At 27.9% G+C, this 24,517-nt stretch overlaps 1 protein-coding gene across 1 annotated transcript; it reads right to left on the minus strand.

Moving 5' to 3' along the window:
- Nucleotides 1–5,320: 5,320 nt before the first annotated feature.
- On the minus strand, nt 5,321–10,587 carry LOC114377437 (adenosine deaminase-like protein). The gene is made up of 12 exons (XM_028335939.1): nt 10,471–10,587; nt 8,457–8,551; nt 8,282–8,352; nt 7,721–7,812; nt 7,579–7,638; nt 7,256–7,480; nt 7,098–7,174; nt 6,937–7,006; nt 6,747–6,860; nt 6,386–6,452; nt 5,989–6,093; nt 5,321–5,847 (listed from the first exon to the last, which is right to left on the minus strand). The coding sequence occupies exons 2-12, from the start codon at nt 8,531–8,533 to the stop codon at nt 5,705–5,707; spliced, it is 1,101 nt and encodes a 366-aa protein (XP_028191740.1). The 5' UTR covers nt 8,534–8,551; nt 10,471–10,587; the 3' UTR covers nt 5,321–5,704.
- Between the last annotated feature and the right edge of the window lie 13,930 nt (nt 10,588–24,517).

Here is a 24,517-nt window from a genome sequence, read left to right on the forward strand (position 1 = left end):
TTCAGTGACCTTAAAATTAAATTCCTCTGCATTTGCTACGCATTAAAAAAAAAAATATACAAACTTTAAATTCCCGCGACTCTCAATGGTTCACTTTTTTTCTTTATTTGTCAGGTCAAAGTTATTCTCCACCTTTCATGCCTAGGCTAATGGAAAGAGAGTTAGAGAGGCGATTTTTTTATTGTGATGATCCTTTTTGGGCATGGGTTCTATTGTTTTTTGTTGGCTTATTGCTATGTTGTCCAGTCAAGTTGTTATCTCCATTTGATCAAATTAAAAGAGAAATTCAAATAAAATATTGGATTTTCTATCCTACCTAATATTTGAAATATTTTAAAAGGAATTTTTCTATCAATCAGAAGCACAAGAGGACATTTCCTTGAATCAGATCAACTATTAATTTTATAGCAAGACATGATTTGTGTCTACATAACTAACTAGAGGTGCAAATTAGTTGAATTATTTATAATTTTTTCAAGTTTATTTATTTAATTAAATAAATAAATTTAAGATTGAGAATAAGCTTGAATGAGTTGGACTAAAACTTTACAAATTCATATTAACGATTCGTAAACAACTCATTTATATCAATTGATTATGAGAATGTTACTCATCTTTGTTATTTATTATGAATTTTTTTTGTTAAGAGCGTTAAAATTAATTTTGAAATTTTATTTTTGTTGGCAATCAAGAAATTATGAATTTTTTATTGACTGGATTACAAAAATGTAATAGTTCAGTAGTTTTTTAATTTTACATATCACACGTTAATTATATATTTTTATTTGTATATTATCATCTAATATTAAAATATTTTTAATGCTATATTGATAATATTAAAAATTAATTTAAGAAAAAATGTCATAAAAACAAAAGGTTTTATGAATTGAACAACTTGATTTGGATTTGATTATATAAACGAACCAAACTTAAGTTTTATATGTTTGATATTGATACTAAAAGCTCGTGAGTAGCTTGTAGATACTAAAATTTAGGGGTGTTTAAAATCAAATCTCGCATAAAATTGAAAATTGACGTAAAAAATAAAAATCTTATAAAAATCAAAGCTTATTGGTTTGGTTTTTTTATTTTTCAAACTATATAATTCTGTTTGATTCGCGGTTTGATACGTGGAAAATGAACCAAACAAAATTCATTGTGAACCAATAGAAATCATTGTTGTAATTAGTATTTTGTTGTTGAATATATATTTTCTAAGTTCCCATAATTGAAAGCAAGCATTATGAATATTGTTTTATTATTTTTCTTTTTAAATTTAATCATTGGAACTTGGAAACAAATATTATGTGTTGTTTTTATTTTTATGTTGAATGATTACTTTATTTTTGTCTTAACCTTCTAATTCATCAGGAGAAAAGGACCTTGGCTAATCTAGAGTTGGATCGGGAGGTAAATCAAGTTTGACAAAAATAAAGTCCATTTATACTATTTTGATGGTTAAACTAGTTATTATTCAATTAATAGCAAACTTTTTAAGCATTTTTTAATACATACTAGTAGAATCTTCAAATTGCAAAAATTACACTGAACCAAACTCCAAAAAAATAATTTGGTTTGATTTGGATTTCATAAATAATTTAAGTCGAACCAAACCACACCACACTTAATTTTCCTATAATCTTTTTTGGATCTTGGGTCAGAGATCACAGGTGTCCCTCAATCTACTGAGTTAAAAACTAATCTTGCTTATGGTTCGTGATTGTCGTTGATCCAAAATAATTTTGTACACTGTAAAAATCAAACATGGATTTTCTCACTAAATAGATTGTTCTCACTCATAGAAAATGGGTCTTACACTCTTATGCCAATCTTTTGGGTAAAAAATGTTAAACTTATACAATGGAGATATATACTTTATAAATTATAATTTTATCTTAAAAGTTATCATTACATGCTTTTTTATTCAAAAATGTTATTTTATTCTTTTTTCTCTTATATTTATTTCAATGAAAATATCTATTAAATGCTATATTAATAAATTTAAAAACAAATCAAGAATATATTTGATAAATTAATCAAAAAAGGAAGTTTTAAAGTGATCTAGATAAGACAAGTTCATGTTTTAATTCTATTTAAATAAATAACTCAAGTTTAAATATCTTATTTTTTCAAGCCAAGTTTGAACTAAGTGTTTAATTTGACTTAACTTATTTACATGTCTTAAAAGTTAAAACTGTCTAAATCAGTGTAAACACATAATGGACCTTACTTAGCCTTTTTAACCACACACAAAAAAAAATTGCCCTAGAAAGTGGGCTATTTTTCACTCGAACTCTAAATCTAAAACTTTATGTGGGCTACGGGCTTATGGCCATTGGACATTTATATCTGCACCTATCATTTCACATCCTTTACCGTTCCAGAAGGACTTTTCCAAAATAGTTATTCTAGAATATTATTTTTCATATTTTTGAATACCTATTCTAGAGTAGGTTTTTGAAGTGCTCATCCTATTATTCGGGGATATAATTTAGAGTATGTTATTCTAAAAACCTACTTTGAAATAGGTATTTTTGAATAAAAAAATTATATTGCAAAATAGTTATTCCAAAAAAATATCCTATTTGGTTCCAGAATAGCTAAGAGGACCCGGCAACCTCAACATACAAAGTCTTGAGTCCGGTCACAGAATATCCTATTTGTGTGTGACAGGGAACGGTCGAAGCAAAGTTGTTTGGCAGAAAACAAATATTTGTAATCTACTACTCCTATGTTACAAATGGTAGGGTTTAAATTCTATAGAAAATATTTTTTTAAATAACCTTAATTTTGAATAGATTATTTGTAGTTTTGTAACAAATTTTACAAAGAAAACAATATTGAAATAATTATAAAGAAGTATCATTTTCTCGATTCGCAACATTATACTCAAGATTTCATGACGACCATCACTGTGACGTGAATAGATTCTGTTTGTCATACAAACCAAGCCGTATTTTAAAAGGCAAAACAAAAACAAGTTTGAGTTTGACTGTCATAATTTCAATTTCAAAGATCAAATTATATCTCCAACTCAATACTTTGACTACCGTCCATTTAATTTGTCTAAACGACGGAAAAACACGTTATCGGGTAATATTACAATTCTACTACTGAGAGTTGTTATTTTGTAAATAAACTCGGGTTCTAAAGTATACAAATATATATAATTAAATTAAAAGTAAGTTCACATTATACACCTTTTTTTATATATAAAAAAAACTAGATGATCAAATTTATTATTATGAAAACAATATCGTGTGAACTGATGTATCTGCACTGTGTGGTGGAAGATGGCCAAATCCGCATGTGTTTCTTATTGTGATGATAGTAGCGTAGCATCAAGGCGTATCATAAAACTCATTTACAGAGTAGTAGCTGTCCCATGACACCTAACTAAAGGTTATAATTCATTACAAAAACACAAAAGGACTGTTGTCACTTTCAATCAATACGTTTAACAACTGGCAATGGCAAAGAAGACGCATATATATTTTGGGCCACGATAATAATGAAGATAAACTGTTTTTTTTTTATATAAAAAAAAACTTCGATGCAATAATAATACTCAAGGAGTAATGAAACAAAACATTGTACATTTTCATTTTTCATATTTTCCCTTCAAAATTACCCACCCTTTCAAAGATATCGTTGACCAATCCCGTATTTTCTCCCAATCTCCCAAAAAACCCTAATTTTTTTCAAGTTGTTTTTTGGTAATTTGACTTCAAGAATTTTACTTTTATATATATAAATGAGAGTAACTGGGTAAATTATAGTATAGCTCAACACTTTCCTAGCTTACTTCTCTTAACCTTTTTGTGTCATTCAACTTTTTTCTTTTCTTTTTTTTGCACAGCATTTATTCTAGAGTAGACTAATATGAAACTGTTTACATTTTTTTATTTATCAAAACTAATTTCAATTATATTTTTATGTTACTGAACCTCCTCTAGTTTTAATCAAAGTAAAATTGTTAAGTATTTTTTCAATATTAATATTAATGTCAGATACATAAAAACTCTTTTTATAGGCAGAGTAACACATGTGTCGATTTGCTTGTCAACCATATATATTTGTTTCTCGGGTTTCTTGTTGTTGGTGGGGTAGCACTCCATCTTTTGTTAGGATTGAATCCCTTAAGAATGGATAAGCGCTCCCTAATTATAGGTTTACCTTGCTATTTTTCTGGGTTTTGACTTAGTCTCCCTCATATTGTTCTTCCTTTTTTTATCCTTCTTTTAGTGAGTTTTGGTGTGGTCATCATAGATTGTCAAGGGGGTACCGACTTAATTAGGATGCTCCTATCCATTGATGGGTTCACACTAATTTACATTAAAAAAAAAATAATACTTCGAAGGCTCTATCCATCCTATCTTAGAAAGTTATTCTTTTATGGTAATCCTTATAAAGTTTTTCAATTCCCACTAATTTAATCTTTTGGTCAACTTAGTTTTTATTTAATTAAGATTAACACAACCCCAATCTTGTGATCAAACCCTAAACCCAAGCCAATCAAATCACTATTTTTTTTTCGTCAAAATATTAGTATCATCAATATTTTTTATTCAAATATAAACAATATTTTAATTTAATAAAAGTAACATAAAACATGACTTGAGTAGAATTTAGTAAAAAAATTTAAGCGTTAACCTAACCATCGAACCAAAAGGCAATTAAATTAAAAATTAGTACATTGATTCATGTTGAGTTTTAAAGAAAATCTCAATACAACTTTATTAAAAGTACTTACTTTGACTTCCATTCTTAAAGTTTATTAAAAATATACTAACAATATAAATATTTTTTTATACTACCATTCAATTGCAATATAAATATTTTTGTATACTAGCAATCATATTTTTGAGCGTATACACAATTATATCTATGCACTGGTTTGAATGAAATACAATAAGTATGTTTTATCTAAAAAAAATAAGTTTAATAATTTTATAATAATCATATTGGTAATTATCCTCATCATATAAAAACTTTTAGGATAAACTATGTTTTTAATTTCTGAAACTTTTTGATACTTCTGAATTTAGTCTCTTAATTTTTCTTGACCAAAATTCTCTAACTTTTTCTCCGTTCAAGTTTTAGTCCCTACCATGTGTTTGGACCGTTAAATGATAACATCTCATTGGTTTTATTATTATCTTATTAAACTCGTGTGTGCATTTATAACATGAATGCACAATAATTAAACTCGTGTTTATCCAACATGTACCGAACCCACTCTGTTGACCCGCGTATGGCACAATGGAAAATGGAAAAATGTTCATTGTCATGGTCAAATTTAAAAGTGGAAATTGCAAGGCACCAAAAAAGAAAGTGGTAACTGCAGCATTAATAGCCAAGATTGTGGTCGGCATATATCCAATGACGTGACCATTGACCCTTACAATGGCGTATCCTGTATGGCTCATCAACCGAAACCTCCTAGAAGAATAATCACTTGATTGAACAATTTTCATCAACTCCTCGAGTGACGTGCAAAATCAGAAAATAAAGGACAACATTGCTGCAGATTTGAATTAAAAATACTCATAACAAATGTGAATCCTACACCCTTATTTTATCCCTTTACACATTCTTTTTTCCACGTGAAGGACTCGATTGCCAACTTCAAGCTAGGATAAGGGGCAATCCCCTGCATGATCGTTAGCTAATCTCTAATATTAATATATCTAAATGCAGATATTCAAGATGAAACTGTGGTTACACTTCCATATTTTTTTGCCACTGAATTGAAATTTCTTCTTAAATCCTCCTTTATTTTGCTGTCTGCGAATATATACTCAACAGCATTCCTTGATAGCTCAAACATTTCCCTCCTTCCCAGCCCTATATGATAATCAATCACGCATGTAGTCAGCAAAACATAGTCAATTAGTTTAAAGAGAAATGCTAACACATAACACACCCTTTTGAACACAATTAGTTTCAAATTTCAATTACTGGCTGCAAAAGTACAGTGAAACATACCAAATGAATCAGCAGCAATTTTGTATTCCTTGGAGAGACAGGTAGAGAACACACCAGAGTCATCGGTACACAGGACTAAAGGATGTTTTGCGTTGTATAAATGAGCTGCATCAGGAAGGGCATGAGATTAAGAGAGGATGTTTTTTGAACAGGATCCTCTGATAAAAGTTTTACATAAATCTGAAATGACTTTAGAAGTGTTAAGAGAATAAGTCCATGATAACATGTTAGAATTTATGCATGAACCATGTCCAAGAGTATAGACTTCTAGCTAAATAGCATAAAATGCCTTGACACTTTGGATTTATAATCCTCTTGCTTGTGAAGTTAAGCAGTTCCTCCATTGATTCTATATTTATGATCATCAACTTCAACTATAAATAAAAAAAGCACCTACCAAAGTGGTGAACATCTATAGATGGAACAGTCATTGTCCTAACGTTTGATGTCAAGCAAATTTCAACCTGAAAATAGTGAAGATGAAATAAATAATATGTAAATAGCTGGCTATAAATTGCAAAGTGATTTTTTTTTTATTAGAAGGCAATTGAAAAGTGATGTTATATAAAGCATTCAAACTTAGCAACGATCAGAATCCCTGGAGTGTTGATCAGTAACAACATAACCTTTTTTATTGATTATCTTTGAGTAACTTCTCAGATGTGACAATCAAATTCACACTTGAAATTTTCCTTTTAACTTCAATCATAATTCACTTTTACTAGTTCACTTTAATAAGGTTGGCAAAAAAGTCTGACCGGAATGTTCGATGACTTTAGCTGTCTCCAGTGTTCATCCTCAAAGAAACAAGCATGTCCAATCCTTTGGGGGCGAAAGTCAAGCATATTTTTTATCTCCTTTGAATTAGGTAACTAAAAACACCAGGTCAGAAAAAAAAGACTAAGTCAGGGAAACACCAAACAAAACAAGAGCTTTAAATTTGCCCACCTCGCCACAATGAAGTGTTACATAAAGACCTTGTTCTCGAGCAAATTTCAATGCTGGCAAGTATGTGGTCCTACAAAAGTTGAAAATGGGTTAGAACAAGAATCAATTTTCAAAATTGAAAATACATTGCAACACTCGAGTCCTGGATCAGGCTGATGTACCAATCACCAATACTTGGATTTCCAGAGAGGTCAATTCCAACTACCCCATAAGGCCTCATTTCCAGTGCAAGCTTGACCTGCAGTAATTAATTGTAACATTCAAAACCAGCACCCGACAAAATGTGAGGTTCTCAAATTAATTGCACATTTCATCTTACAGTGTCCATTGCAGCTTCTGTTGTCTCCCTTCTGTCAATGCTCAAGAGAAGCCTAACAAAGATTCTTTTTCTCGCATGTCCATCAATAGCCGGTGCAGGAGTAAAAAGAGTCTTTGAATCTTCACAATGTGGAATGAAATCCACATCAACTGAAGTAATTGATCTTAGACCTTTCAGTACAGCTTCAACATAAGAGCGTTTGCTCATTCCCACAGAATCATTTCTCTGAATCAAAAAACAAACATTTTCTTCGTTAAAATCAATTGTCATTAATGGAAAACAACAAGAACACCCTGAATTACCAAGCTCCAAAATTCAGTTACCTTTGGAGTAGTCCTCAACTCCAGATAGACAACATTCTCTGATGCAAAATCCTCAATAACCTGCTTTTTAAGTATTATTATTACTTGCACAAATGAAAAGGCAATAAATTAGGCAAAAACAAAATTTATGTAGCAACCATACTTCTCTGGTAATTCTTGCAACAGTGTTGTGATCAGTGGTGAGAATGTGGATTAGGTCGAACAGCTTGAAAACTTCTTCCACTGAACGGTTATCTGTATTTATTACAACAGCATAATTCACACCAGTGTAAGCATCAACAAACAAAAAGGAATTAGAATAAAAAGCAGAATCCAGCAACAGTTATGCAAAAGAACCAAGTAGGTAGTTAGTTGTGTGATAAATTTTTTTTTTCATTAAATGGTGCTAAAACGATAATTCATGGATGGTTGTGTGAGTATGTTTATCCTGGGATGAAATTCGTGGTCTTGTTTGGAATAGAAACAAGAGGGCATAAAGGCTAAGACAAGATGTGATGAAATGAAACGTCAGCACATAAATTTGAAAATTAAAAAGAAGAGAGGAAAATGAAGTGCATTGAAATTTGAAAGAGAGAGAGAGGTTGGAGAATTAAGCACAAGAAGAGGAAGCATAGAAAAACACAGAGATGGACATGTTTGTTGGCGGTTTTGTCTTTTGCAGAAACCAAACAGGAAAAAATAAACAAAAGAGAAGCATACATACATTTGAGGATGATATGCTCCACTTCGGAAAAATTAATGGCACCCTTTCCAATCAAAGCCTTAGTGAGTTCACTGAAAGAAAGAAAAACCACAACAACAATAATAATAATAATGATAATAATAAAGATGAGGAAGACAGAGGAAAAAGAAATAGAAATTGAAGAAGAGGAAGTTACAGAAGTGTGGAGTCTCGGATGGATCCATTAAGGTGAGCATGCAGTTCAATCTTTGGCATTGACACACACCACTCCATCTCTTGTTTTTCTCTTTGCTTTGGTAAATGGTAGAAAATGCTATGTTAAGGAGTGAATGAATGAATGTAACTGAAAGACAAAAACGGTGGGTTTGGTTGCTTATGTATATGGCTCACGCCAACCGATAGCGCCACTGCCTTTTGATTCTCAATGTCCCGTCTCTATTTTTTTTTTTTTAATTTCTCTCTAATAAAACATAAATAAGCCACGGATATACTCCCTCCAAGTAAATTTAACTACCAAGAATATAGATTAAGGAATCCGTTCATACCATTTTATTCAAAAAAAAATTCCTAAAATATGTTTTATAGTAGAGCTTGTAGAATAAAAATAAATAATTTATCGAAAATAAAGTTTTATTAAATAAAAAACATAATAGGAATACAATTATTAAATAAGATAAAAAATAGTTAATATTTATTTATATTTAGATTCAATTTTATTTTTATTGATTATATTTAGGTCCTGAATAGTACCATCACTTAATATTATGATTATGAGTTTTTGATGTAAAACTAAGTATCTTTAATCCAAAGTCAAATATTAATCTATTAGATCTATTTAAAGAGTTAATTATTTTTAACATATATTTTTTTCATACACACAAACTAAGGATTAAAGGCATGATCACATGAAAAAAATTATCCGTTAACTGTCACGTTATGTTGAATTATGATTATGAGTTTCTTAAATTTTTTTTGTACCAAGTAAAAAAAAATTATTCTAAGATATCAAAATCATAAACATAACATTTAATAGGCGTGCATGATTGCTAATTGATCAAACATTTATTTTAATATAACTTTTAAAATACTTATTTTAAGTAATAAAACTTATACTTGCAACATTACGACTTATAAATGTATTATGAAAAGCCTTTATTAGTTACTTAATTATTACTTTTAAAATAATAAGGGATTTAGCAAATAATTTGAAGATATAAATAAGAAATAAAAAATTATAAGAAACACAATAATATATTTGTTTTATAAAAATTTCTGTGAAATAAATTATTTAACACCTTTAAAAATTTGATGATAAAATATTATTAATATACCATACTTTAATTTTCAAATACTTTTAATTTTTAATATAAAAAAATTAATTGTTAACTTCTTAACTAATATCTTTAAGATATTTGTTGTTAACTTCTTAACTAACATCTTCATAAAAAAATACAAAGTAAATTTTACTTGGGATTCTTTTTATAAGAAAAAGAAATTATAGTGTAAAACACAACACTATCACTTGTTTCTTGTAAAAAAAAAAAGAAAAAGACCAGAGCTAGTAAAATGTTAATACTTGTTTTTCAAAATTAAATTAGAGGATTTTAACAATAAGTTTATCTTTATAACTATCCATTGCATAAGAAACACTACCACAAGACCATAACTATAATATAATTATTATTTAATTCAAATTATCGACAGCAAAAGAAGAAGCTGACAACAAGATCAAATATGGTTCTTATTTATTTAAGTTTAATTAAGGAACTGAAAAAAAAAAAAAAAACAAAGCACGTGACCCCCTTTGTCATTTGAAAGGAAATTGAACACGAAACTACTTATCAAGACTTGTAAATTAAATAGCATAAAGTAGAAAAGGAGTAGTATGGTAAATGAGAGACATACTAGGCGTTTCCGACACTAAAAAAATCAAAGTCGAATCGGGAAAGTGGGGAAACTCCTTAAGTAAAAAGGTGATTGTAAAATTAAGATCAACGTTGAAAATCAAATCTACACACAGAAAGAAAAACTCAGGCTATCTCATGTACGACCATGATCTTCTCATGTATTTACTTTGTATTTGTATATATAGGGTGATGTTAAGAAAAATAAAGACAAAAAGATTTTTTTTTAAAGTACAAAAGTAAAGCTATTAGACTTTAAAAAATAATGCTGAAAATTAAAGATCACAAATGGGAGAATTTACTCACATCCTCGGATGATGGCAGAAGGAGCAGTTTTGCAAACAGAAGGGAGAGTGGTGAGATTCAAACCCTCACCAAACTGAGCACGGTGCTTTTCAAAGCCTCAGAGAGACACCACTTTAATAGGCCAGCACGATTTCGCGTTAACCAATAAATGATTATTTTAAATATAACTTTTAAGAAAAATATTATAATAAAATTTAATGAAACTTAACTTACGTGTGATTTATTGTTGATTGCATTATGAAAACTGAAAAACGTGCATGTGTTATTCATCCTATAAAGGCATGCATGTTTTATTCCTTCAATGATAGGCAAGCATATATGTAGTAATTGCAAATACAATTATTATACACGGCATGCACGATGCATGTATTATTTATTTTATAAATATATTTTCTCGAAGATTTTAATATAAAAAAATTGGTTAAAACTACAAGTATTTTTACAAGACTATTTAATTCAATTATGTACCTATATAGAATTCAAAATCTAAATAATTTTTTTCAATGCAAAAGGATTAATTATATTAACCATTAGTTAAGTTAACTCCGTACGTGTAAATTATATATATACTGTATAACTTATTTAAATTAGTTATTATATGCCTTCACTTGATTCTTAAGCGTATGATCAATTTTCAACTGAAAAAGTGTATCTACATTATATTTGTATATTTTATTACAATTATAAATATGACTTTACAAAGAAAACGTCAACACTAAATTAACTAAGGCATATATGCAATGCCAAGCAAAGTCCAGGAGCATTTATTACGAAGACTTGTGAATGTGAATTCTCTCTTGTGGTGAAAAAAATATTTATCTCAAAATAATTATTTTTAATTTTTTTAACGTAATATTAATTATTTTTTCTATTTATATTTCTTATAATATTAATAATAAACAATAAAATTTATAAATGAATTAATAGTGATATAATATTAACTTTGATCAAAGTTATTTAACTCAATTAGTTAAATAAAATATATAAGTATTGTATCATCTTCCATTTATAATTGATTGCATTATGAAACCTGAAAAACGTGTGATCAATTGTCAACTGAAAATGTGTATCTACATTATATTTGTATATTTATTATAATTATGAATATGACTTTACAAAGAAAACGTCAACACTAAATTAACTAACGCATATATGCAATGCCAAGCAAAGTCCAGGAGCATTTATTACGAATACTTGTGAATGTGAATTCTCTCTTGTCGTGAAAAAAATATTTATCTCAAAATAAATATTATTTTAATTTTTAATGTAAGATTAATTATCTTTTTCTACTTATTCCTTATAATATTAATAATAAACAATAAAATTTATAAATGAATTAATAGTGATATAATATTAATTTTGATCAAATGTGTCTAACTCAATTGGTTAAATAAAGTGCATGAATATCATAAAAATCTCTTAGTATTGTCTTCAATTACTATTGATAAAAAAATCTACTAATGAAAAAATAAGATTAATTTTATTAAGTTACTACTTTTTTTCATTTTTTTTTTATTTTTTATACATGTAAAACAATCTAAAACAACAATGATCGTGAGACAAAAGAAATATATTTTTTGTTGTTGAATTTTTTGGGCAATAAGACCCAAGACTAAATTATATATTACTCAAAATAGAGGGACCAACATTTGCATCCATCCTCGTGGAAGTTACAACAACATTAGGTAAGCTATCATAGAAACATTGATCATTATTAATGGTTAAATTATTTTTGGCAAAAAGTGTGTCATAGTATTTGACTGGGGCACTACATGAACAATGGAAACAAAAAGTAAAATTTTCATTGGTCTTCACAATCATCTTAGAGGCAAGATCTACAAATTGACCTTCACGATATCTTGGATCCTCCACAAGATTAACAACTTCAACATAATCAGTTTCAACAATAATTGCTTTATAACCCAAATCACAGGCCATATTCATATCAAATAGAATGACCTAAAGCTCAGCCTCTAGAATAGTACAATGCCCAAGTCTCATTGAAAACATTTTTAGAAAAATCACCTTTATCATTTCGGAGTACAACACCACAAGCAGCAAGGGTCGCCCAGGCAAGGTAAGAGCCATCACAATTATTTTTTTATAGTACCTTGCAAAAACTTCTTCCACCTTTGAGAAGCATTGTGGTTGTCATTATCATCATTTGGTGCTAATACCATATGAGTGAGCTTACTTTGACTTATATCACGTACACCACTCCAAACACTCAACACCAGACCTAGAGTGTTTGTCCACTTATTATTGAAGATAAATTCATTTCTTCTGGACCAAATACGATCAACAATAGTTCCAAACATAATGCTCCACTTCACTTCTTCCTCTGTTCTCGTGTTGTTCTCGTGCTGCAAACATTCATGGTAAGCTAGCTAGACATATCAAGGTTAAAGAACACAAATCTAGCATTCATATTAAGTTCCCACCATATCAGTTGCACCCATTTACAGTCTCTAAGTGTGTGCATCACATCTTCTACTATATCTTTACACAACGGGCAAATGATGTCCTTTGTGATATGCCGCAAAAATCTCAACTCATTTGGAGGCAACACTCCAAGACCAATTTTCCATAAATGAAATCTAATCCTTTCCAAGCCATCCCAACACCAAATGTTTTTAAACAACATAGATTCTTAAAGAGTATGAGTATTATACAATTTGAGATAAGCATCTTTAACTAAAAAGTTGTCATCAACAACATTATTCCACTCCAATAATTTGTTTTACTAACTACGCAAGGTGGCTTCATTGTCTTTATACTTTCAACAACATTCATGGGTAAATTGACAACAATTCACTCCAAATATCAATCTCCTTTAGCATTGACATAAAAACATATATATATATTAGAATGTTCTCCCCGTGATTGGTTTGTCCACTCCAATATTGATCTAATTTACTATGATTTGAGATCCAATTATCTTTCCAAAATCGCATTTTTTATCATTTCCTACTCTCTTAATCATATTTGACAATAAATTATCCTAACACTTCACAATCCCCCTCCATAAATTAGTTTTAAGTTGATGCTTATCAATAACAGGTAGTACATCATTACCACATTTGTACTTTGCACGTACAACTTGTACCTAGAGATCATCAAGTCTTGTACATAATTTTTATCCCACCGTCATTAAAAAAAGCTTGGTTCATAACACTATTTTTCGACAGACCAAGGCTGCCAAATCTTTTTTGAATACATAGAGAATCCCAATTTCGCCATTGAATTTTGCTAGAGGTACTTGTATGGCCCCAAATAAAATCGCAACATTTTTTTTGTCAATTTATTCACACGTTGAAGACGACAATAGAATAGTTTGCATCACATAGGTAGGCATGGTCTGAATAACAACTTTTGTTAAAGTTACTCTACCTATTATGAACGAATTGGACGCTTTCTAATTACTCAACCTTTGATTAACTTTGTCAATAATAAATGATGGTTTTGCTTGGATACTTTGTCATGGTGAAGAGGGACACCAAGATACTTCCCAAGGTCCATCATCCTTTGAAAGTTAAGCTTGTGTATAATATCATCTCTAATATTCGAGTGAGTATTAGTAAACAAAAAAATTCTGATTTTGTCAACATTCACTTTTTGGCCTAAACTAGTATAAAAGTTGTCTAGTATTTTCTTCATAGCATTAACATGCTCTAAGTTTGCTTTAGTAAAAAGTAGAAAATCATTTGCAAAAGCAAGGTAAGAAAATTTTGGACCACCTTCAAATAATTGAATTGACTTCCAAATTTTTTGCTCTAGTTAATGATTAATCAAATAAAACAATCTTTTAATTCATAGAACAAATAGATATGGGGAGATAACATCAAAATAAAAACCAATTCTGATTCGATTGTAACAATAATTAATTATTTAAAAAATTAAAATTTTGCAATTATCTCAAACATACCCTAACAGGTAAATTTATTGAATTACTTTTTATGTTAATTTTTTAACTTTGAGTTTTTAGACAAGAATCGCTACATTTTCAAATTTTCTAATTCAAAATCCTTGCGGTACTAAAATTTAATCAAAACCCATTGATATGAAAAAAAAAACACTTTCGTCTATAATCGAAAAGAGTTAATTTTTGTAACAATTTTTTTAGAATGATTTCTAATTAATTAATAAAATAAAATATTTATTATGATAGTTTTTTAAGTTAAACGTTTATTATTTTTAATAAAAAAACAATTTACCAATTAATCTAATAAATATTATAAACCACACGTATCATCATTCGATATAAATCTATTATCTAACAATTTACCAAAAACAAGTCGTATCACAAACATTTTGTCTAACGAAACAAAACGAGGAACCAATTTTCTCTAACTTTCTAGGAATGACTTGTGGATATGACATACGTACCTTCTCTAGATAGAGAATTGAAGATATCGTGAAATGTCAATATTACAGGTTGAAATGCACTAAAGTGATTGTACAACGCCATTTTCATTTTGTATACATTGTATCTTCTTTATGTTTTCTTATGGGCGCATGTGGTCTGTCCATAAATGGATTTGACCCCAGCATGTGTCCCCCCTTTGTACTCATTGCAAATTATTCCACGTATCCTCTCTCTGTTTTGGTAGTTTTATTTCGTTTTCTTGTTGCCAATGTTTAGTTTTATTTAGCAGTTATAAATTATAGCCACAAAATAAAATACTTACATAAATTAACAACAAGAAATTACAATCACACTTTCTTAGCTTTTTTATAATTACATAAAACATCACTCATGACTATTATTTTTATATTTTTTTAATCAACATATTTTATATATACAATTTCCGAGAGAGAAAAATATAAAACGAGTTAGATGGTTAAAGAAAAAAAATCTTATGTTGAATATTTTATATTTACAAAAATTAATATATTAATAATTAATATTTGTATATAAAAAAATTCTAGAGATCCACCCTCTTTAATTTTGTTCAAATTTAGTTTATGTCTATGTCTATTTATAAAAAGTTTGACATTTGAAAAAAAAGATAACAACTGATAAAAAACATAAATATATTTTTATCAGAAATTTTAAAACTATCAACTAATTTTAAATATGAAATACTAATTAGTATTTTAAAAATACTAGTGAAAAATTAAAATAAAATATCAATAAAAAAACATTACTTTACATTTCCTTATTGGATAATATATACATCATGAATATTTCATAACCTCATCTTTTCTCCATTACACCACGTCCACATATTTCCAAAAAATAATCTTATGTTTTCTGTATTAGTATAAATAGAAGAAAAGAAATAGAGAAAAGTAAAGTAGAAAAAATAAAATACAATAACAGTCTAATCTCTATAAATATCACGCACGATGTTTTATTTTGATTTTCATAAAAAAATGTTTTTTTTATAGTGTTCTCATTTGTTTTAGCTTCTAAAGACTAAAACCACATAATCTTATTAAACAATTAACAATTTAGTTAGACTAAAATTATATTCAAAACAAGAGTAAAAGAAAATAGCTGACTAGATGCCAATTGTGATGGTAGAAGAAAACGATATGTGAATCAAATCAACGTTTCATTAATGCTTTTATACGATGGCGTTGACGCTCGTAGTAGTAAATTGCTATTTCACGTCGAATTTAAATCACCAAAGTATGAAATATAAGATACAAAGCAAAGCAGAAATTAAATGATAAGTAATAGTCATGATTAATTAAGGGTAAAAAAACGTCATGATTAATTAAGAGAATGATTAATCACAATTTTATAGCACATCTGAATGATTATCAAATCAAAACTAAAAAAACGGCTGACTAGATGCCAAGTGTGATTGCATTAAAAAAACGATGCCAAAGAAAAAAATATTGAATATATGTGAATTGAATCAACGTGTCACTAATGCTTTATGTGATGGCATTGACACGAAGTCATAAATGATTTTTCATCGAATTTAAATCATCCAAAATACAACATCCAAGATCCAAAATCACAAATAGTTATTGAGCAGAGTAAATGTATGTTGAGATTAAAATTGGCAAATATAAGTTAATTGAAACAAAAGGATGTTATAAACTCAAGTTTAATAATAATAAAAATTTATAATATAATTTATGTGTTTGAATATTCTTTATTAAAAAAATATGTTGATAAAATAAACTTTGTTAATATAATACTAATAAAAAAATACTTTTACTTGATGTTGGCCTTAATAAATACTCCCAACAGTAAATGAACTTTAAGAAATAACTTTTATGTTACTTCCAATGGAAACACAATTTTGCATGCGTCAAACACAAGGAAAAATTACGTTAACAAACAATCAAACATAATAACAAACTGAGTTTGATGAGGCAAAAATACTGTGTTGGAAGAACCCAATAAAACTATTATTATTATGGAAAATGAGACCCGCAAAATTTGAATCATGCAACTGAATCAGTTTTTCGCTGATTTTTTTTTCTTGGTTTTACAAATTTTGATCCATTTTCTTATTCTTTGATTAGTCATTTTAAATACATTTTACGATTTATTTAGACTGATCAATAGTTGAATTCATCAATTTTTCAGTTCGACTGGCTGGTCCAATTTAGTTTTCCAAAGATGGATGTGTATGTAATATTATTTAAAATATAATAAAATTAATTATATATTGTTACAATAGTAAAAAAAATCTTTATATACTAATGTAAGAATTAATTAGGAGTATTTCTGAGATAGTTCGCTCCACTTAAAATTTCAGAGATACTTTTCCCCACTAAAAATCTTCTTCTTCTCATTATTGCAGACCTATATCTTTCTCATTAGTCATCAGGATTCAAAAGGTTTAGCAAAAAGATTTTCTTCTCAGTACCATTGTTACAAACGTGTCTGGAAACTAAACAATTGTCAAATGTAAACGTAAAATCTTCTTCGCATTTTACACACACAATGTTATGATTCATGCATGTATATATAGAGAGGGGGAGTGCATCAATAAGAGACTTTTTTTATGTGAGAGTAGAAAGATTTAGTAAAAGATCTTCTTCTCAGTATCATTGTTACAAACGTATCTGGAAACTAAACAATTGTCAAATGTAAAAGTAAAATCTTCTATCCACGATTTACACACACAAAATGTTATGATTCATGCATGTATATATATAGAGGGGGAGTGCATCAATAAATTATTTTTTTTTATGTGAGAGTAGAAAGAATAAATATTAGAAATTAGATATGTTAATATAAATAGTCAATATTAAAACATTTTAAAAGACAATATTTATGCAGTAAAAAAATATTTTATAAAATCTCAAAACTTTTTATATGATGTTAAACTCGATCATTACCTAAATTTACTCTTTTCATTCTCGATCATATAAAAATGGTCCTCTCACATATGTTTCTCTGTGTGCATTTAAGATTATTTTAGAGATATTTATCTTCATAGAAATTTGTTTTTATTTTTATGTCATAGTTTACTATTATTGATGGTTGATAATTACCCATCTTTAACGATAATTTATTTATTTATTTCTATTTTTAAACCAAGATTTTACATCGATTGTTAATTAGTAATTGCTCTTCAACTACTTGTATTGTATATATATATATATTCCAAAATCGTTGTTTTGCAATTCAAACATTGACTTTTTTAACCTTTCACTTTTCATTTTGCAGTGAATTGTAAGTTGCTCAAGCTTTTGTCTTTTTCTGTAAGTTTTTCAATTCAAGTGTTTCATTATTGATTGTCACTTTTATCATGCTATACATACGCTAATTTGGAGATTTTGCAAGCCTTTCAATTCAATCGATTCATGTTTGTTTGTCTTTTCTATACAGTAAATGTCTACTTCTTCCACTGTTCAATGTGTTCTTTCTTCGTTGTTAGGGTTTCCTTAAAACTTTTAAATTTTAATTTATTTTGTATAGGAAGTTTGAGTATTGTTTTTCTGTCTTTTGTACGAGAATTGAGTCTTCTTCTGCATGAATCCATTGATAAAATTGTATTAGCTTAAACAATGATATTGAGTTTGAGTCGGCGTTGAATTGGGTAAAGTATATTATAGATCAAAATTATTTAGTATTGAGTTATGTTTGGATAAAAAAAACAAATAGGAAAAATAAATAATTTTTCAGTATGTTGTTTTGAGAAAAAATATTTTTATTTATTTTTTCTCTATTTATTTGATTAGGAAAAAAAGTAAAATAATACTCTCTTATAAAGATATTTATGTCCTTACAAAAAGGTTGGAAAAAATATTTATTTTGAATGACATTCATACTTAAATTTTCGTTTTTATATCTATATTTTACGGCATGCATGTGAAATTAATTTTTACAAATCAAATAAAATAAATATTAAGTAATACTGTTATCACTTGTATTTATTAATTTGTCATTATTACTCCTCAACAACTATTTTGTCCTAATTTTCATAAGATGGCCTATATTTACTCCTCAACAACAAATTTGTGCATTAATGTTTCTTTTGGTTTTGGTTCTACTACCATTTATTATATCATATTGGATCTATGTGGACTTCGAAAGAGAAGAAGCCAAAAAGGAGAGCATGATTTCTAACAAGGTAGACGAAAGATAAGCCAAGAGGAGTATTGGATGGGAAGTGAAAAGAGAGAGCATGTTTTCTAACTACTCACCAAAATCTTGTCTCTTGTGTGAACAAATTATTTTGGGTAGGGCCACATATCTTTGTTCTTTCCTCACAAGTTTCTTCCATCCCCCAACAAAAGAAGTTCTCTCATAATTAAGGGCCATTTCCCCTTATAGTTTTATAGTTTCCAAATATCTAGCCTAAATTCGAACTTAGCTCCAAATCAATGATATAGTGTAAGAATAATTACGCACAATTCCATCTATAAAATAACGTGAAGTCTATATAAAGGTTTAATTTTCTCTAATAAAATATATGAAGGAAATTTTACTTTTTATTTTTTAAAAATAAAAAATCTATTTTATTTACTTTATAAGAGTGATGGGTATTTTTGGGAATGATGCTTTCATGACAAATTTTCGCATAACCATATCACGTGAAACTTTTTGTATTTATCTTATATATATAAATTAAATAACTGAGATCATATTAAAGTTTGTATATATCCTTTTAGAGACTACAAATACTTTTTACTAAAAATAATTTTACTCAAGTCCAACATAACTATATTTAAATGTTAAATTTGTGTATATTTAATAAAAAGGAGATGAAAATAAAAATTTCTCATAAGAAAATTTATTTTTGGTATCCAGTGCCTAGACACTTTATGTTTTTTCTTTATCTTTTTTATTGTACATATGTAGAGAGAGGGTGGGAGAAAGGGCAATAGGAAAAAAAATAGAGAATAAGTCATTATTGCTTTATATATGTAAAAAAAAAAATCATAAATAAAGTTATTTTTGTTTTTGAATTAATCATTGAATTAGTCATTTTGATTTTTTATGATAAAATATTTCGAGCATTAAATATTAATTATTGTAAAAATAAATACTATTAGACACTGAATATATTAGTCACTTTTTGCTTTTTTAAATAGAATGTTATGTTACTAGTATTAGTTATTGTAAAACACATTATGTAAAATAAAAAGTTATTGTAAAAGACATAGTAATTATTGATGTATGTATATCCATGACAAAGTGGTCGCCAAAGTAAAAGATAATGTGTCACGTTACATTTTTTGTAATGCATGGAATTATTGGATAACTGTAACTGGAAAGATGAACTCATTTATTTATTTGTTTATAAACTTGATTGGGAGAATTTAATTTCGTGAGTTTATTACTATTATTTATCATTCTTTTAGTTTTAGGGATTACCGACAATCCTTCATTAGTGTAAAAATAAATATAGAAAAATGAAAGCTAAATTAAACATGTAAAATTTATCCGTGAATGACACGGGTATTAATAATAGTAGTAATTGTATGAGGGCATCTATATGAAGTTTTGACAATCGAGGAAAAACACAAGACATCAGGTTGGATGTTTCCTAGACATGGATACTGCAATATGTTCTGTCAAACTTCGTACGCGTAAGACATGAATGCTCAAGATTTGGGCTTGGATTCGGCTTCCATCGAGACAAACCCAGGATCTCACCAGTTGATTACAATTGACAAAAATTTAGACACTGCATGTGATCATTTACGTCTTATCTACCATCATGATATCTGAGAAATTGAGTTCGGATCTTTTCAAAATAAATGTATAAGTTTTTTTTTTTTTTTTACAGTAATAAACTAATAATGTAAAACTTTTATGAAAATAATGTGATTTAGATAAAAAAAATTACTATAAATAATTAATCATGCTTTTTTTATAAAAATTATTTATCAATAAAATTAATTGATTTTTACATTAATAAGATAACAGTCTAGAAAAAAGATAGATCTTATCCTACTGTATTTATGATCCATTGTTTTTAACATGTAAAAATAAAAATTATTTTTTTAAAAATACATTATTAAAAACGACTAAAATAAGTAATTATTATTTTTAAAAATAAATTAAACAAAAAACATATTAGATATGTAAATGAAAGGATTAAAGCTAATAGATAGAAAGCTATTGTAAAAAAAGAAAGAACTTACAATCGTAGTTAGTTCTTTTTATTTGTTCATTTTAAATGATAATACATTGGAAAATGAAATTAATATCATTTTTATATTAAATTATTTTAACTTCTTCATATAATTTTATTATAATTTTTACTTTGTTTATGATAAGTTATAAAATATTTTAAGAATTAATTATATAAAGATAAGTGGAGCTATAACAAATTGAGCTATTTTGTAAATTTCTCGAACTTAACTGATTAAATATTTGATTAAGATTGTTTATTTAGTTAAATTAATAGGCACAAACTTAAATATAAATTTTATTATTTAAATGAGTGAAATTCAAATTTTATAAGATTAAAACTAATAATTTGCAAATAGATCATATATGTGCTGTGTGACCTAGATTGTTGTAATTTTTTTATTATATTTACTTGGAAATATAATTATTTATTATTATCTTATATACATCATTTACTTATTTTATAGGATTATTTTTAAATTTTTATCATAAATTCAGTACAATAAGTCATTATTTTTTTCATGAAAGATTTTTACCTTTGATTTTATAATATTTATGAGTATAAAATTATGTTATTATTATTAACTTTATAATATGAAGGTTTATGTTAAATTTAAAAACATTTAAACCATGAATGAATTAAACGAGTTAGGCTTAAATTTCTTATTTTTAAACAAATTTGAAATTTAGCATGTTATACATATATGTGTGTGGGTAAAATTTGACATAAATTATATTCATATGTAGATTAAGACAATGCATGTGATGAATTAGAAGCATCTTCTCTTTTCTTTTATTTATTTATTTATTTTCTGTTTTCTACTAGTAGTTTTTATAATTTGTTCAGCATCATATTTCGATATTCCATTTGAATAAGCTTTTTACTCACTCTACGTACCTAGTAAATAGCTTACCCTACAAAGAACTGAGAGTTGGGACCATTTCGCAGCAATAGAAGTGTGTAACAGCTAAGTCTAGACTCTTGATGAAAAGGATTAGCAATGTGTTTCAACTATTTTATTTATTTTACATTTTCGGTATATTATTTTTTTTATTCAAATGAATTTGCTCTCTACAGAAATATTGCATACCAATCTATAAATTCGTCATTTGAATCTCGCACTTCTATTATATTTTGGAATGCTTATTTTAAAGTATAAATTTACATTTTAGAGTAAATTTTTTGAAATACCATGATAAATGCAAAACTCAAATAAATAATTAAGAAAGTGTAGGATTCAAATGCTTCGAAATCCATGACACGAAAGCCTAACACAATTACGAAACCCAAACCAAAATTGATAAAGCTAGACACGAACAATAAACTGGGTTGTTATTTTTTCACTCCCTTCTTATTCATCATACTTCCTGTTCTTATTTTTTAAAAGTATTTTTTTTTAGTCAAAGATCATAACTCATGAGTGTTATTTAATACATTGGGTCATAGATTAATCTTACTCATTAATCACTTTGTTGTTTTCTTCTTTTGTTTGGCATTAGCTAGCTATTTATCCCCACTACTTATACTTTGAAAAGCAACGATTCTAGAGGAGTGACATACTACAGATTCAAGTTGTGGGAGACAAATTTAATTGGATGCTGATTTGAGTAGTTCAACAAGTAGTAGAGTCTACCGAATGCGACGATGAGGACGATATATGTCGGAGGATGGTGATGAAGTTCCAAATGTCACCAAGAGAGATAAGTGCCAACAATTAGAATAGACAAGTATGAGTCTTGCTTAATATTTGAAAACCTTCCCCAAAAGAGACTTAAATCAGGAACAAAGAAATCCTGCCAGTTTTTTTTTTAGCTCACACTCACACTTCCGAGAAGGAGTATTTCAATACGAGTTCTTGCTCAATTAAATACCTCTTAAAATGGAGGCTTAAATTGGGAAGAAAAAATAATTTGTTCACTCAACACTTTCCCTTCCCAATAGGTAAAACTAAATATTTTTTTTTTAAAAAATCAGCACAATTTTTTTTATGGTATTGAAAATAAATTAAGGAATTCAGCAGTGTTTACGTAATAAAAAAGTAATTGAAGCATAAAATTAAATATTTGATCTTTTTAAATATTCTAATTGAATCCTTATATGTTGATTTTTTGATATTTTTAAATCGCCAAAAACCTAACTCGAACAACTTAAATTTTAGTTGAAGGATATATATAGATATCAAAGTTTCCCTTGCTGCTGCCATTGGATTCTGGTATACCCAAATCCAAAATTCATTGTTGAGCTTCACAGGTAAACATAGCAGAAGAGATCATATATCCAAGGTGTACCGCACATGTATATTTTGTGAACAAAATGACAACATGGAATTTATGGCCCAGAACAATTATAATTAGTCAACATTTTAATGTTGTAAATGAACAGTAGTGCATTCGAAGGGAGCATATTTTATATGAAGCGTCGGTTATTACTTTTTGCTACTGCATTAACATGGCAAGGCTATAGCTGACAACAATGGATGCAATGCACATTAGTATTTTTCTGCTAGATATTGGCAACCACAATATATTTGGCATTAAAGTTCTTGAGCTGACCTGTTTGTTTACGTTGGTTGTGGTCCATTTAGTATGATATACGCAACTTACACTTTGATTTGAAAAACATGATTACACGCTGGAGGACCACTGTAATATACATCGTGCATCGTCTTATCACTGGTCTTATCATCTGCTATTAAAGTAAACCAAAGGAAAACGAAGAATGCCCAGCTGAAAACTACATCCAGTCTGATATATACTGTTAATTATTACTTTTAAGAATATAATGACACTGTTAATATGATCTGTGAGTCAGACATATTTAATTTTTTGTGTCACAAGTCTAGATTGATAATTGTATATACACATTTATTTATTTTTAGACACTTGTGAGACAAAGTAAATTATTGTTAGACATTTTAATAATTGTGACATCGATATATTTAACCATTAGTAGTGAGGCTTCTCACGAAAGGATGGTGTTTTTTACATCCTTATTGTAATCTTGTTAGACAGATTCATGCTGTGTATGAGGACGGTGGAATTATCTCTTGAAATAACATTTTGCAAATCAAGTGGCAGATGACATGTTTTGCAAATCAAGTGGCAGATATTTCATTCCACGTGTGTTTGATTTTGCTTCGAGTTTTTATCTTGTATGCGTTACAAGCTGATATAACTCAAATTTCTTTCTCGAGAGACTTTTACTTTTTGTTTCTTGTGTACTTCACAAAAAAATTTAACCATTAGTGATTATTGTATATAATTACATTTATTCATTCTTAACTACTTATGATATAAAATTCATTATATTTCCATACATGATTAATTGGTGATGGGAATGCTGAGTAGATGCATTTCTAGGATAATGAAGAAATACATTGAGTGGAGTTCACATAACAATATTTTTTTCCCCAAAGAATCAAGGAAAACTCTAAAAAATTATTTACCAATTTCATTCCACTATCTTTTATCTTTATTTTTAAATTAAATATC

The sequence above is a fragment of the Glycine soja genome, chromosome 11, assembly GCF_004193775.1.
Source record: "Glycine soja cultivar W05 chromosome 11, ASM419377v2, whole genome shotgun sequence".
NCBI classification, from domain to species: domain Eukaryota; kingdom Viridiplantae; phylum Streptophyta; class Magnoliopsida; order Fabales; family Fabaceae; genus Glycine; species Glycine soja.

Coding starts and splice junctions, on each gene's coding strand:
- LOC114377437 (XM_028335939.1), bottom strand. CDS start 8,533: ATGGAGTGGTGTGTGTCAATGCCAAAGATTGAACTGCATGCTCACCTT. Junction 7,639..7,720: donor TTGCAAGAATTACCAGAGAA/GTATGGTTGCTA, acceptor CTTAAAAAGCAG/GTTATTGAGGATTTTGCATC. Junction 6,453..6,746: donor TAAAGTCATCGAACATTCCG/GTCAGACTTTTT, acceptor CACTATTTTCAG/GTTGAAATTTGCTTGACATC.